The following is a 17,114-nucleotide window of genomic DNA, read 5'->3' as shown; positions in this document are numbered from 1 at the left end:
AGCCAGTTAGAAGAGCCAGGGAGAAGAAGGTCCAGGCAGTGAGCACAGCCAGGGAGAAGAAGGTCCAGACAGTGAGCAGAGCCAGGGAGAAGGAGGTCCAGCCAGTGAGAAGAGCCAGGGAGAAGAAGGTCCAGACTGTGAGCAGCGCCAGGGAGAAGGAGGTCCACACAGCGAGCACAGCCAGGAAGAAGAAGGTCCACACAGTGAGCAGAGCCAGGGAGAAGGAGGTCCAGATAGTGAGCAGAGCCAGGGAGAAGAAGGTCCACACAGCGAGCACAGCCAGAGAGAAGAAGGTCCAGACAGTGAGCAGAGCCAGGGAGAAGGAGGTCCAGACAGTGAGCACAGCCAGGGAGAAGAAGGTCCACACAGCAAGCACAGCCAGGGAGAAGAAGGTCCAGACAGTGAGCACAGCAAGGGAGAAGAAGGTTCACACAGCGAGCACAGCCAGGGAGAAGAAGGTCCAGACAGCAAGCACAGCTACAGAGAAGAAGGTCCATACAGTGAGCAGAGCTAAGGAGAAGGAGATCCAGACAGTGAGCAGAGCCAGGGAGATGGAACTCAATGCACTGAGCACAGCTAGAGAGTAGCCCCAATGAGTGACCACCGCCAGGGCTAAGAAACCCCAGGTAGTATCACAGCCAAAGAAAAGGAGTCCCAGACAGTGAGCAAAGCCAGAGAGAAGGAGACCCAAACAGTGAGCACAGCCAGGGAGAAGGAACCCCAGACAGTGAGCACAGTCAGAGAAAATATGACCCAACCGGTGATCACAACTAGGGAAAAGAAGCCCCAAGTGTCAAATCTAGCCAAAAAATGAGAACCCCAGCCAATGAGTGTAGCCACAGCATGGAAACATCAAGCAACGAGAACAGTTCAATAATGGGAAGCCAAGTACTAAGCACAACTGATGCAATGGGAGCCCTGGGCATACTGGTCTATGCTAAGGAATCCCAGGCAGTGAACACAGTGAAATCATAAGAGCCCAGGCAATGAGCAAAACCATGGAGGAGTAACCCCAAGCAGCAAACACAGACAGATCATGGGAATCCCATGCAGTGAGCACATAGGAGCAGCAAACAAGAGGTATAGCTTAATCAGGGAATCCTGAGCAGTGAGCAGAGTCCAAGACGTGAGTACAGAACTGGGCGATGATCTACGAATACTCTCACAAGCAAAAAACAGAGCAGACCAGTTGTAGCAAGAAGACTGTGATTTATTGGATAAACACGACCTGACGTGGCTACATTTCACCCTCATGCTGAGTCAAGGGTAAATGCTAATAGGATTGCACCTCGCCTCTCTTGGTAGTGAGTAATAAGCTTACTACAGAGAGAGAAGTGATACCAGTGGCATAATATACTAAACTAAACTATATCTTAAATTTATAGACCCGGTCATCTTCAAAACAGTGAAGCTTGTCTCGGTTAACAATCATAAGGTGGACCAGTAATAATAAAACAAAGAATAAAACAAAAAATTAGATAAACCTAAATATACAAGTAAAAAGAAATTTAAACAGAGCGAGTTGCTAAATGCTTAGAAAATGAAAAGGTTTTTCCTGCTTTATGAAATAATTGAAGGGAGTTCAAGTCTCTTATCATAGATGGGATTAAATTCCAAACCTCCGTTCATTTAAACAAGTAAGAATTTGTCAGTTTTCTTTTGGATCTAATTCCCTTAAAAGAAGGGAAAGAGAGTTTGAATCTTTGTGAATTTCGCGAGACAAAATCTTTGAGCGTTCCAGATTTTTATCCCTTTTAGAACAGAATCTTTCTCTCTGTCTTAATTTCTAGCCTTTGTAAAATACCAAACAGGAGTTTAAAAACGATACAAGTGCATTTAAATTGAATCCTGAGATAGACAGGAAGCCAGTGCAGTCTTTCCAGCAAAGGAGATACGTGGTCAAATTTCCGTTTCACAAAAATCAGCTTGGCCGCGGTGTTATGCATCAAATGGAATCTTTGCCCCGGGTGCCATCTTGGTGGGTGTGCCAGCCCCCATCCTCCTCTCTGCCCCCCCCCACTCCTGTCGCCTGCGCACCTTCACTTCCCCCACTGTACCGCTATCTCTTTGCTGGCATGAGCAGCAACTCCAACCTCCTGCTCACGCCAGCGTCAGCTCCCCTCTCACATCATTTCTGGGTCCTGCACCTGGGAAGTGGCATCAGAGGGAGAGCAGACTCCAACACGGGCAGCAAGTTGGCCAGTAAAGTCAAAGAGCTACGGGGGAAGGGAAGGGGCATGCATGGCGAGGGGAGCAAGGAGGGAGCAGGGAGGCAAAGATGTAGGTGGAGGAGGGGCGCCTCTCACCCTTGCTACACCACTGAGTACCACCCTATTATTCTGAATGTTGTTTGAGACTGTGAATTGTAGGGATGGAACACAGCAAACACACACACGCAGGATAAGAGTCAGGCGGAGGCGTCACCGTGTCAAGCTCCGAGCTCCTTTTATTATGCTTCTGTGCTAATGACATCATAGTAACTCCCTCAATTACATGTCTAATGATTGGTGGATACAAAGTCACATGCATTTACATCGTGTCACCCTCAGCTCAGCACTTAGACAATACCTGTGTTTTTACACGTATTCAATGCTTGTCAGCTGATGTCCTATTCCAAATAAGGACAACTTAAATAAGATAAGGGTTAATTTGTGACAAGGAAGGGGGAGAGGGAATGATTCAGCATTCTGTCACAGGGGCTTAGAAATCAGTGTGCTGACCTTGCCCTGATTCAGAATGGCGTCCCTTCAGTGAATGTGAGAGATTTTTGCTAGTAAAGGGGGAGTGTGTTCTTATCCCTTTCTAGCATTTACCCGCAATGCAGCCTGAAGGTGAAACGTGGACATTTCAGGTCTTGTTTCTCCAGTAAATCACAGTCTTCTTGCTACAACTGGTCTGCTCTGTGTTTTCTGCTTGTGTGAGTACAGCCAGGGCCAAGAATGCCCGGCAATGAGCCCCGGCAAGTCATGGAGATGGACAGACACATCACTGCCAATCCCCAGTCTGCCTCTCAAGTTTCAAGTTTATTTTAAAATGTTATTTGATCGCAAAATCATAATCCAATGAGATTTACGAATAACAATAAAATCAGGGTAAGAGAAAAAAAACCACATTGATTAAACCAGACAATTAATACAACTTTTGACAAAACAAGACACAAGAGGAAATGAAAAGGATTAAATACAATTCGTAAACAAATAAAAAGGGCATAGGTAATGAAACAATAGGATGGGAAAAGGTTAACACTATTAGTATCCTGATTATATAGAATTTAAATAACTCAGTTAAAGGCGTCCTTAAAAGCCAGCTTTTCAGAAGATTTTTAAACTTACTAAGTAATTTCTCTTCCCTTATATTGATTGGGAGTGAATTCCAGATTCGAGGGGCCATGACAGAAAAGATCGTGTCCCTCCTTGAATAAATGAGTCTTAGGGCTCCTTTTACTAAGGTGCACTAGCGTTTTTAGCACATGCAGGAAATTACCGCGCACTGTGCTTCGAGAACTAACGCCAGCTCAATGCTGGCATTAAGGTCTAGCGCACGCGGAAATATAGCGCGCGCTATTCTGCGCATTAAAGCCCTAGCGCACCTTAGTAAAAGGAGTCCTTAGTGAAGGGACTAAGAGGAGAGATTTTTCTTCAGATCTTAAAGATTTGGTAAGAATATAAGGGACTAGTATTTTAGCCCGTTACATTAACGGGCACTAGAATATATGTCTGTCTGTCTTTATTTCTGTCTCTCTCTCTCTGTCCCACTGTCTTTCTTTCTGTCTGTCTCTCTCCCTGGCCCCCTTTGTCTGTCTGTCTTTCTGTGTCTCTCCCTGTCCCTGTGTCTTTCTTCTTTTCTTTCTGTCTCCCTTCCTCCCACTGGTGGTAGAATATATATCTGTCTTTCTTTCTGTTTCTCTCCCTACCCCTGTTTTTTTCTTTCTGTCTCTCTTCCTCCCGCTGTCTTTCTTTCTGTCTCTCTCCCCCCTGGCCCCCTTTGTCTGTCTGTCTTTCTGTCTCTCTCCCTGCCCCTGTGTCTTTCTTCCTATCTCCTTCCCTCCTTCCCTACTTCCCTGTGCAGCAGCCGCAGCATTCCCTCTCCCTCCATTTACCGCGAGAGGAGCCTGCACGGACCGAACAACCCGAACCCCGACCAGTGTAACTTTCTGGCAGCTCCTCTTACGATCGCCGCCTTCTCCAATGCAGGAGCGGCTCGTGAGAGGAGCCACTGCAGTGTCTTTTAAGTTAAAACAGAAACTTTGGCTCGGCCTGTAGGTCAGGGGTTTCTCGGGCTGACCGCCACCCGCTGCTGATGGCTTCATGCTCTGTGCTCACCCGCCGCGGCCTGCAGCCGCCGACAGCCACCGCGGCCTACAGCTGCCGCGGCCTGCAGCCGCCGACAGCCGCCGCGGCCAACATCCACCTCAGGGGAAGAAAGAGAGAGAGATTTGCGCGCATGCGCACTCCTACCTGCGGTGCCCTACAGCGCATGGAAAACGGGAGCACACAGGTGGGAGTGCGCATGCGTGGCTTAGGGTTTTATTAGATTAGATTAGAAGCCTTTCTAGGAATGCGTGAATGTTTTGTATGTAAGTAATGCTATTTTTTATGTAATTCTATGATTTACAGGTAAGCAGTGCTTTTCCTTTAAGAAGGGAGTCACGTGCAAGCTTGATCCTTACGCTACCACCCAATTTCCCTTACTGCTGCTGTTTCTCCATGCTTTTTTCAGATCTCCTCTTTTTCAGTTCTTTTCCTGCCTGGACACTTTTCCTTCTTCTCTTCTTTGCGACTGTCTCGCTCTTTCCTTCCCCTGTTTCTCCCTACAGTCGCTGCTAGGTGTGACGCCATACATTTGGTGACACTGTCAGGGTGGTACGCTCAGCAGGCGTCCCTGCTAATATTGACACTGCCTTTTCTGTCTCCCCTCCTCAGCCGGGAAAGGACAGCTACCTGCTGCACATTCTGGTGATTGCACGACTCATCTTCATTCCTCTCTTCATGCTGTGCAATGTCCATCCACGTCAGTACCTGCCGGTGTTCCTGGAACACGATGCTTATTATATCCTTATCATGATCGTCTTCGCCTTCTCCAATGGATACCTCGCCAGCCTCTGCATGTGCTTTGGACCTAAGTAAGTACACGACAAGCAAAGCACTAAACCCTCCTTTCACAGTGGTTAAAGCTACAACCTCAGCTTTCTAGGGTTCTGGGGTCAAACCCACACTGCTCCTTGTGACCCTGAGCAAGTCACTTAATCCCTCCATTGACCCAGGTACGTTAGACAGATTGTGAGCCCACCAGGACAGACTTGAGTACCTGAAAAAATTCATGTAAACCATTCTGAGCTCTCATGGGAGAACGGTAGAGAATATTGAAAAAATAAATACAGTGGAACCTTCCAGAAGTACGCTCGTAAACTAAATTACTCGTATATCGAAGCGAGTTTCCCCAAAGGAAGTAAGGGAAACTCACTTGATACATTCCACCACCCCTACCCCCCCCAAGAATCTCGGAGAGAGCGAGAACCAGAAGGCCTTGAGCACGCGTAGACGCTCAAGGCCCAGGCAAGAGGCAGGAACTTCTTTCACTGGCACCGGCATATCCTGTGGGCTGTGTGCTGGTGCCAGATGGGGGGTAAGGCTGAATGCTGCTCGAGCGGGGGGGGAGCGATGCCGGTTCTCGGGGGGAGGAGTGCTCGCAAATCGAGTCAACGCTCAGTTTGCGAGACAAGATTTGCGAGAATGTTTTGCTCGTCTTGCAAAACACTGGCAAACCGCGGTTTGACCGTATAGTAATTGCATCATATGTGGAGGAGTTACCCTGTCTATTCTCTCTGTAGTAATATTGGGGGTAATCTAGCTAGCAACATTTAGGGCCTCTTCTATTAAACTGCCCTATAAATGCCGGCTTTTCCTTATCATGACTGGGATAGCCATGCAAATGGTTACTCGTAATTGGAAGAATTGGGACCGCCTTACTTTTTTGGTGGGCGAATTTATGCTTATGCTCTAAGTATGAAAAGATGAACGCTGACATGCTGGGGCATAATAAGTTATTCAGATCACTTATAGTTGTTTCTTATCTTTTATTTTTTGTTGATTGTACACACATCCAGGGAAAGGTGGGAGGGACATTTCTTTTGTCTTGTTTTATTCCTTGATTGAATGTATTCGACGAGAGGGTTTTTTTTAATTCTTTTTGAATTGTTATTGATTGATTATAAGTGCTTAAACTGATTGTTAATGTATGTATAACTAGTCTTTAAGCCCGTTATATTAACGATTTGTGTGTCTGTCTTTCTTTCTGTCTCTCTCTTCTTGGCCGCTGTATGTCTGCCTGTCTTTTTATGCTGTCTGTCTCCTTGGCCGCTGTATGTCTGTCCGTTTTTGTTTTGGTGTCTGTCTCTTTTAATCTGTCTCTGTAGCCCCTGTCTTTTTTTTTCTGTTTGTCTCTCTCTCCTTGTCCAAATTTTTTTTTTTTTCCCTTTAAATCTGTCTCTTTAAACCCCTGTTCTTCTCTATGGTTTTTTGACTGTCACCTTCTGTCTATGTCTTTGGCTGCTGTCTGTATTTCTTACTTTTGGTCTCTCTGTCTGTGCTTGTTTTGGTGTTTGTCTCTTTGGCTGCTGTCTGTGGATTTTTTTTTTCTGTGTCTCTCTCTCCTTTTGTCACCTACCTTTTTTTTGTGTAATAACGGAAGTTTCACAGAGTAAGTTGTTTGAATTATTTCCCCTCCATTTCTCTCCCCTCACACTACTTCCCTGTGCAGCAGCAGCATTTCCCCTACCCCCCCTTTCCCTTCCCGCGATCCCAACAAACCTGCGACTCCAGCGGCGTCTGCAGCACTCTACACACGCTGCTTCGGGGCCTTCACTGCCCTGATTTGCTCTACTGCGTCTCTGATGATGTCATCAGGGACTTGCCAGAGTAAATTAGGGCAGTAGAAGGCCCCAAAGCAGCATGTGTACAGTGCTGCAAGCTGCTGGAATCGGCAGGTTTGGAGTCGGGACCGCGGGAAGGAAGGAGAAACTGATTAGCCTGTACTGCCCACTCTCTGCTGTGCTGGAGCTGGATGAACCTGAAGCCGCGAGTGTGGGGCTGTTTCTGCAGCGCATGCACACTCCTATCGTCACAGCCCGACAGACCAGGGATCAGGGAAGCACGCAGTGAGAGTGTGCACGCATGCTTAGCATTTTATTATTATAGATGTTCTGCACTTTTTATTAGCCTTAAAAACTTCATAAAGATAGAAACTGCGCTAGCAGTTTCTAGTGTGGGGAGCCGCACTGATTGGCCCGCGCTGCTCCCGATGCTTTTATCAAGCTGAGCTATAGATTTTTAACGCGGGCTGGCGCAGTAAATGATCTGACGCTCATACCTATAGTTAAATGCAGACTGTGAAAAATTGCAGACAGATCTTAGGAAACTGGAAGATGGGCGTCCAAATGGCAGATGAAATTTAACATGGACAAAAACCCAAATAGTAGCAACATTCCACACAGAATCCCAAGGAATAGCAAGATTCCAGAATCCCAAAGAGGTACAAGATTTTAGAATCCCAAATAGTAGCAACATTCCACACAGAATCCCAAGGAATAGCAAGATTCCAGAATCCCAAATAGTAGCAACATTCCATGGCACCGATCCAGGGCAAACAGTGGCTTCTCCCATGTCTGTCTCAACAGTAGTTTATGGTCTTTTCTGCCAGAAACTTGTCCAAACCTTTTTTTTAAACCAGCTACAATACATTAACCGCTTTTACCACATCCTCTGGCAACGTGTTCCAGAGCTGAACTATTCTCTGAGTGAAAAACAATTCCTCCTATTGGTTTTCAAAGTATTTCCCTGTAACTTCATCGAGTGTCCCCTAGTCTTTGTCATTTTGGACGGAGTGAAACATCGATCCACTTGTGCCCGTTCTCCTCCACTCCGGATTTTGTAGACTTCCATCCTATCTCCCCTCAGCCCTAACCTTTTCAGTCTTTCCTCCCCTCTATCTTCTTGGTCGCTCTTCTTTGAACCTTTTCTAGTGCTGCTCTATCTTTTTTGAGCTAAGGAGACCAGAACTGAACGCAATACTCCATTGAGCGATACAGAGGCATTCTAATATTCTTAGTCTCGTTAACCATCTCTTTTTTTATAACCCTGCCCTCTGTTTTCTATCCAATAACCACAACTGAACATTGCCTTCTCTCCCGTGTCTTTTTCATTTTCTCAAGAGCCAGCATAATTTGCACTGGTGGGAAGGTCTTGATTTTCTTTTGTGTGTAGAGGAGAGGGATTTTTCTGATGTTGTGATTTTGAATTGTGATTTTATGCACTTTAGCAGTCTTTTGATGAGTACAGTGGTGCCTCGCATAACGAACGCCTCGCACAGCGAACGCTGCGCACAACGAACTTCATGTCTTGCTTCCTACAACGAACTTCGTTTCACACAACGAAGTCGCCCGAGCTGCATCCTTCCGCGCAGGCACTGCGCTTAACTGCCCTCTCTCCGCCTGGCTCCCTGTGCAGTGGCGGACCGTCGGCTCGCAGGGGCCCGGCGCCTACTGCTGATGCGTTGGGGGGGGCGGAGCTACTCTCGCCGCTTCCCCGATGCTAGAAAAAAAAAATAAATGAACAGTCCCAGTTTTTGCCGCTGAGACTCTGCCCTCTCTCACTGTAAAATTAGACTCTACTTAGTCTGTCTTTAAATTTAAAAAATGTGTGTTGTTTTAAAAAACAATTATGTTTTTAGATGTATCTAAATAAAAATAATAACCAAAAATTTATCTTTTTTTATGTCATCTTAGCATATTTTATGCTACAGAACGAATTATTTTTTTTAACATGTATTGTTATGGGAAAACGCGTTTCACATAACGAACTTTTCGCTTAACAAACTTGCTCCTGGAACCAATTAAGTTCGTTGTGTGAGGCACCACTGTATATGCAAAAGAATATTTTATTTTTTTATTTCTTTAAATTTTCTCTACCGTTCTCCCAGGGGAGTTCAGAATGGTTTACATGAATTTATTCAGGTACTTAAGCATTTGTCCCTGTCTATCCCTGGTGGGCTCACAATCTATCTAATGTATCTGGGGCAATGGGGGGATTAAGTGACTTTCCCTGGGTCACAAGGAGCAGCGTGGGTTTGAACTCACAACCTTAGGGTGCTGAGGCCGTAGCTTTGACCTTTGGACCACTCTAGAAATCAAAATGTAGTGAAAGTGAGCCAAGTCAAGGACACTGAATCCGGCCATTGTGACATCACTGAGGTTGGCTCTTATTGGTGGAATGAGGCATTATGACATCACAATACCAGCTCTGGTTACCAGAAACTTTTCATACTATTTATTCAATTTTCTCTACCGTTCTCCCAGGGGAGCTCAGAACAGTTTACATGAGTTTATTTAGGTACTCAAGCATTTTTCCCTGTCTATCCCAGTGGACTCACAATCTGTCTAATGGACCTGGGGCAATGTGGAGATTAAGTGACTTGCCCAAGGTCACAAGGAGCAGCGTGGGTTTGAACCCACAACCTCAGGGTACTGAGGCCGTAGCTTTAACCACTGTGCCACTCTAGACATCACAATGTAGCAAAAGTGAGCCAAGTCTAGGACCTCCCAGCCATTGTGACATCACTGATGAGGCTGGCTCTTAGGCATTGGTGGAATGAGGCATTATGACATCACAATCTCAGCTCTGGTTATCAGAGGCTGAAACTTTTCACACTATTTATTTAATTTTCTATACTGTTCTCCCAGGGGAACTCAGAATGGTTTACATGAATTTAATCCTAGTGGGCTCAGAATCTATCTTATGCACCTGGGGCAATGGGGGGTTTAGGTAACTTGCTCAGGTCACAAGGAGCAGCGTGGGTTTGAACCCACAACCTCAGGATGCTGAGGCTGTAGCTTTAACCCTTATTCCTTGAACACTGCTGGGTACATCCAGTCGTGCTACAGAAATGATGCATCTTCTTAGTCAGGGACATAGTGGGGCACACCAGCTGCAGCATCTCTTAATACCAGAACATTCTCTCATGACATCTGGCCCTACGGAACCACATAAGTGAAGCTGGGGAGGGATTGGTTCTTTTCATTTTCTTCTTTGCACTGTGATTGAAGAAACAGGAAGACATGCTGTGCTTCTGTGTCTGTGTCCTCTCTGCAGGAAGGTGCTTCCACATGAGGCTGAAACGGCTGGCGCTATAATGGCATTCTTCCTCTCCCTGGGCCTGGCCCTTGGAGCTGCCTTCTCTTTCCTCTTTCGTGAACTGGTGTAACAGACTAGGAATATCGCCATAACCTCCAGGAATCGGGGAGATGCTGATGGAGAGCTGCCAATCTCAACAGGAACAGTCAACTGAAGTTTTCATCAAGAAACTTGTAAAACTGTGCACACCCTCTCCCACGATGGAGCACTCTCTCCAAAGAGAGATCTCTTTCTGCCTGCTGCTGTCTCTTGCCCTGGTTTACATTGCCCTCCTCAAAAGCATTTTCCGTTTCTCGTTGTGCACAAATCTCCACCTCTCTCAGGAGCGCTCACTGTATATAGTGAGTGTAAACTTTGTCTTCCACGCCAGAGCACTCTGTCTACTGCTCGTTGTCTCTCACCGTGCAGCACACTCTCTTTCACTGGTGTCGCTACTCAGTCGACTTTTCCAAGGAACCGTGACTTTATATTTTTATAGGAGTAGCTGTCCAGACTGCCACGAGTTTTCACGAATCCCAACTCAGGACTGCCATGCGCTCACAGGGAGAAGAAGGCAGTGAACCCATGAGGACAATTTTCAAACCATGTCCACCTGCAAAGTCCATGGGAACTTCACCTGCATACAATACACTAATTCTGAAAGGAGAAGTGTGCATATTTGCACTTTGAAAACTGCCCACGGAAAAAAGCACCCACACAAAATGGCACCTCGTTTTTTGTGTGGATACGTTTTTCAACTACAATACTCACAACTGCTGTTGTACAAATATGAAAGTACACTGAAACACCTCTCCTCTAGCACGTGTAAAAGTGTGTGCATCTGAGAACTATGTCACCGTTTTACCTGCTTGAAAGCTGGGCACTAGACAGCCCGTTTCCATGGGTAAATTGTTTAATGTTATGGTATGTTATATCCTGCCAAATCCTAATTTGCGCTCTAGGCAGATTACAAACAAAATATTGTTACATAGAAATTCTGTATAGAATTAGACATCCTCTACATCTCACATACACAATGCACACCCACAGCTTTCAGTGTACATTGTGTGCACACATGTCACCAGCTTTCACTGTACACATACTGCCAGCTTTCAGTGTACACCGTGTGAACACATGCCCCCAGCTGCCAATGTATGCTGTGTGCGCGCGTGCCACCAGCTTTTAGAGTATGCTGTGTTATCACAGGCTGCCAGCTTTCAATATATGCCATGAGCACACATACTGCCAGCTTTTAGTGTACACTATGTGCACACATGCCACCAGCTCTCACTGTATGCACGTCACCAGCTTTCATTGTATACATGCATATCTACTGCCAGCGTTCAGTATACAGACAGTGCAGGCATGCCCCTTAGATTTCAGTGTATTCTGTGTGCATGAATGCTGTCAGCTTCCAATGTATACCATGTACACATTTACACACTATACACATGTATTATCTGCTTCAAGTGCATGCATGTCGCCAGCTTCCAATGTATGCTATATATCCACTTAGCTCTTTTTCAGTGTACATTCTATGCGCATGTATTGTCAGTTTCAAGTGCACGCATGCCGTCATCTTTCAGTGTATCCAGTGTGCACACAAGCTGCCAACTTTCAGTGTATGATCCATGCATGCCCCAGATCTCAGTATACAATATGTACACACATGCTGCCAACTTTCAGTGTACGGTCTGTGCATGCATGCCGCCAGCTTCCAATGTATGATGTATAGACACATAGTTCTTTGCCACTGTACACTCTATGCACATGTATTGTCAGTTTCAAGTGCACACATGCCGTCATCTTTCAGTGTATCCAGTGTGCACACAAGCTGCCAACTTTCAGTGTATGATCCATGCATGCCCCAGATCTCAGTATACAATATGTACACACATGCTGCCAACTTTCAGTGTATGATCCATGTATGAATGCCGCCAGCTTCCAATGTATGCTATATATACACTTAGCTCTTTTTCAGTGTACATTCTATGGACATGTATTGTCAGCTTCAAGTGCACGCTTGCCGTCATCTTTCAGTGTATCCAGTGTGCACACAAGCTGCCAACTTTCAGTGTATGATCCATGCATGCATGCCGCCAGCTTCCAATGTATGTATACACACTTAGCTCTTTTTCAGTGTGCATTCTATGCGCATGTATTGTCTGCTTCAAGTGCACGCTTGCCGTCATCTTTCAGTGTATCCAGTGTGCACACAAGCTGCCAGCTTTCAGTGTACGGTCTGTGCATGCATGCCGCCAGCTTCCAATGTATGATGTATAGACACATAGTTCTTTGCCACTGTACACTCTATGCACATGTACACATGCCGTCATCTTTCAGTGTATCCAGTGTGCACACAAGCTGCCAACTTTCAGTGTATGATCCATGCATGCCCCAAATCTCAGTATACAATATGTACACACATGCTGCCAACTTTCAGTGTATGATCCATGCATGAATGCCGCCAGCTTCCAATGTATGCTATATATACACTTAGCTCTTTTTCAGTGTACATTCTATGGACATGTATTGTCAGCTTCAAGTGCACACTTGCCGTCATCTTTCAGTGTATCCAGTGTGCACACAAGCTGCCAGCTTTCAGTGTATGCTCTAAGCATGCATGCTACCAGCTTTCAGTGTACGGTCTGTGCATGCATGCCGCCAGCTTCCAATGTATGCTGTTTACACACATAGCTCTTTGCCACTGTACACTCTATGCACATGTATTGCCGGTTTCAAGTGTCCATTTTACAAACAAATGTCACACGCTCTCAGTTTGTACAATTGGGGTAATTCTATACTGAAGATGCCCACCTTTTGGTGCCACCTACATAGGTACATGACTAGAATATGAGGGCAGATACACAGGTATGTGTGCACATATTAAGTGCCTGCCTCTGTTTGCACGTTTGAAGGTAAATGTTGAAAATCTATGTGTTTGTTCGTAAACATGCATTGGTTACATGGGCACGACTCACACGCTTGTGACATGTAGAACATTGTGCATTTTCAGCATTTTGGCCCAAGTGCGTGTACCAGTTCCATGGCCTAAACCTAACTGCATATACATGTGTATACCCGGTTACGCTAACATTCTGTACCAGAAAGTAAGCGCCTGCTTTCCTCAATTGAATAGGCACTATATTAATGCTTATATACAGTATATAGGTGCAGGGTTACAGCATTGCCCCCTGTAGATATGCATAACACATGCTTTCAGTATACATCGTTACACTGTGCATGTGCAGAGTACCAGCTTTCAGTGTACATGGACGCATGCATCTCCAAGCTTTTTCAATACTGACTGAACTAGGACTGTTACTTTCCACAGGGTCACTTCCTTCTCGGCGTGCTCTAAAGCAGCTCTGCGGCATCTCACCATTCAGTATTTTAAAGGCGGTGGCTTGTCCCGGGATCCTCATACCTCAGTGGGGGGTTGTGTGGTGAAGGTGATAGCCAAACACTGCACAGAGAGCACGTCCCTTCTTGCTGCAAAATGGAGTGAGAAATGTCAAGAGGGGAGATTGTGGAGGGAGGGCTGCATCTGTTCAAGCAGGAACTCATATTCAGCAGTGCCTGGGAGGGGAGGGAATAACACCTATTGCCAAGTCTCTGAAAGGGGACATCCAGCAGCGTCCGGCATGGGCAATAATATCCAGCTTTAAAACTTTAAGGGATCCAACCTCTCACAAAGTATGCAGTTCCAGCCTCTCTCAGCAGGAGTGCTGGTATAAAGGACCTCATGGTTGCTACAAGCCAGGTTAATCCAGCAGGAGCCACTGTAGGGAATGGTGCAGGAGCGCTGGAAGGCTGTGTCAAGCCTAGCCACGGGGGTTGAATGCATTTGTTAACTCATGCAGACGACATGGACACAGATTGTGTTACAATGCTTGGTAATGAGGCCCTTTAAGTATTCTGTGGCAGGAAGCAGTGGCTTTTTGCCATGTGACCAACACAAGACATGATGCAGCCTAGAAGGGTTAGCACCGAGGATTTCACGCCAGGTTTTAAGTGTAGTGAAAGGAGGGAGAGCTGACCCGACGTAGGCAGCAAGTTCAAAATGCTGCTCTCGCACGGCAGGGGGGTCAGGAAGAAGCGGGGGGGGGGGGATGGGGGCCGCACCCTCACCCTCACTACACACATGCTTCTGTGCCTCAATAGCAGCCTCGCTAAATTTGTGTGTGCTAACATTTTTGCAAGGCTAATATTTATACGCAGAGGAACAGACACCACTGTGCGCTGACCCTTCTGGTTTTGTTCTGACGTGTACTCAAGAAGCTGCACTTACCGTAAAACCTTTGGGCGCGTGCATCCAGCAGGCTCCCCTCAATTATTTACGCAGCAGCAGGGGGGAGTAGAAAAAACATGTGTTGCCTCCTTGCCCTCCCCCCCCAAAAATAATTGAATTCTGGCTATGCCCCTAGTGTGAGGAAACTCAACAGTTCCTGCAGTCTGAGCCCCTCCCGGCAGGAGGCAGCAGGTTCAGATCTGATTTTGCCCCCTACTATACAAGGATTAGTAGCATCTATTTCATCCATTATTTCCCCCCCTCCCTCCCCCTCCCAATAAAAGAAAAAGATATCTGGACCTCTAATGCATTCATGCTATGGGGCAAACCCAGACTGGATCAGTCTGGCTGACCTGGAGTGAAGTGACAACCCTACTACCATGAGTATTCACTCCTACAGAACTGCAGCAAAATTGGAGTCTGAGGCCACTGCGTTCTTCTAGCCACCCCTCCCCCTTGGTCATAATCAAAACTTTGAAATGTCCAAAAACCAGCCCAAGTCTGCACTTGGACGTCCAAGTGCTGATAATCGAAACTGACTTTCTGGACGTCAAGCAGCACTTCTAGGCTGAAGTGTGTCCAGAGCTCAAAGAGGCATGTTTGGAGGTGTGTTAGAGGCAGGCATTGGGCAGACTTAGACCTGGACGCTCTGCGGCCATAATCAAAGCTTTCCCAGGACATCCTAGACAGAACATAGACGCCGGCAGTTAAACCTGTTTTAGTTGTGTCCAAGTGCTCCAAAGCTAGCCAAGCTGACCAGGGAGGAATTAAGGCGTGATCCCCCTTACTACTCCAGTGGTCACTGACCCCCCTCCCACCACCCAAAGATAGGGGGGTCAGGGGGAAACAGTACATTGAGGGCTTGCCATCAGCTGAGCCAGCAGGAATCCCCGAAACCAGCTCAGCTGATGGAGATTTCCCTGCCACAATCAGACAAGGTAGTTGGGAACGCCTGCAAAACTTGCATTTGTGCGTTTTTCACGTGGACGTTTTTATTTTTGAAAATGGCCAAAAGAGATAGACGTATTAAGGACCAGAACGTCTACATAGGTCATTTTCAAAAATAAAAAGATAGACGTCTGGTTGTTTTGAAAATGGACATTTTCTCTACTGGATTTCTGGATGCTTTTTTTCTAAAATGTCCATACTAGACTTAAACGTCCTATCGAAAATGCCCATCTACCTGTACATATATCATTTGATAATGACTGCTCTGTGTAAATAATGCATTTGGAATGGAAATAAACAGACCTCAGACCTCAAGTCTTGTTTTCACAGGGGATGGGGGTTTGGGGGAAGCTTTTCCTGTGCGTTCACACTGGCTTGTGATGCAATAGGCTGAGCCTGGGCACCCAATTCCAGCCCCTTGGATATACAATATTATCCTGAGGTTTGCGATACGATCACTTCGCTCTCCTTGTTTCTTGGAACGACACAGATGGATGTTGGTGTTTGACCAAACTGCTCGTCTCACCTTTATGGTACAAAAGAACTCCAGAGAAGCTCATATGAGGTTTTGTAGAAAGAGGAGGAAATAGAGAAAATTCAACTCCCAGCAAATTTCTCAACATGCCCAACCTCCTGCCCAGAAGCTCTGGTGGCCAGTGACATTCTACCAAAAGTGTCCACTATCCACATTGGTACTTTCGGTTTTGGAACAGCATTCTCCTAGTTTGAATTACAGAGAGCAAGCAGCTGTCCTGGAAGTCCCACAGAACGTACGTGGAATCATCGTAAATGCCAGCAGATAAAAGACCTGAACGGACCCTCCAGTCTGCCTAACAAGGTGCCCAGAGTTGAATGTGGCACCCTGCACAGGTTCAGCTTCCTCATAAATAAACACTGGCATACTTAATCTCTGTTTGTCCCTGCTAATTTGGAGCAGGGTCTGCAGAAGTCTGCCCGGCACTGGTCCTACCTTCCAACTACTGGAGTTGCTGTCAAAGCCCACTCCAGCCTCAATTCCATCTGTTTTTGCCATTTAGAGGACCCAGACTGTAGACGAACGTCCGACATTGCACTTGGCTCCCAACCTCTGAAGCTGCTGTCAAAGCTCACTCTAGTTATGGTAAGAGCAGATAGCGTGGCTGGTTTTAAGAAAAGTTTGGAGAATTTCCTGGAGGAAAAGTCCATAGTCTGTTATTGAGAAAGACATGGGGAAGCCATTGGTTGCCCTGGGTCGGTAGCATGGAATGTTGCTACTCTTTGGGTTTTGGCCGGGTACTAGGAACCTGGATTGGCCACTGTGAGAATGGGCTACTGAGCTTGATGGACCATTGGTCTGACCCAATAAGGCTATTCTTATGCTCCATCCCTTTTCTGTATAGTGATTGCTTGCATGGGATCAACACAGAGGAACACTAGACAGGAAAAGGATGGCATCCAATCAAAGCATAACTGGAGTGAGTTTGACAGCAGCTTCAGAGGCTGGGAAGCAAGACCAGAGCCTTGTGTGATTCAAACCAAGACTGCCTTGTTGGGGGCTGGAGGTAGGAGTAGGATTGCCAGTTTTCCTCTATAAAAAAAGAGGACACTTGGTTCCGCCCCTGCCCCACCAGGCAAACTCCTGACTTCTCCACACCTACCTTCTCACCGCCGGTGTTTGTTTTTTTTAAATCTTCGGGCAGCGTTGACAAAATCAGCGTGCTGCAGTCACC

At 46.3% G+C, this 17,114-nt stretch overlaps 1 protein-coding gene across 9 annotated transcripts in view; it reads left to right on the top strand.

Annotated features, from left to right (window-relative positions):
• Nucleotides 1-15,720, top strand: part of SLC29A1 (solute carrier family 29 member 1 (Augustine blood group)) — a 192,128-nt gene extending 176,408 nt beyond the window's left edge. For all 9 annotated transcript variants that reach the window (XM_033936602.1, XM_033936595.1, XM_033936600.1 and 6 more), the window contains 2 exons: nt 4,923-5,122; nt 10,146-15,720. In XM_033936602.1, the coding sequence (XP_033792493.1) occupies nt 4,923-5,122; nt 10,146-10,257 (312 nt within the window). In that variant the 3' untranslated portion in view covers nt 10,258-15,720. The remainder of the gene's footprint in view (nt 1-4,922; nt 5,123-10,145) is intronic.
• The last annotated feature ends 1,394 nt before the right edge of the window (nt 15,721-17,114 follow it).

The sequence above is a fragment of the Geotrypetes seraphini genome, chromosome 3, assembly GCF_902459505.1.
Source record: "Geotrypetes seraphini chromosome 3, aGeoSer1.1, whole genome shotgun sequence".
Lineage (NCBI taxonomy): Eukaryota > Metazoa > Chordata > Amphibia > Gymnophiona > Dermophiidae > Geotrypetes > Geotrypetes seraphini.
This window is presented reverse-complemented; position numbering and strand designations above follow the sequence as displayed.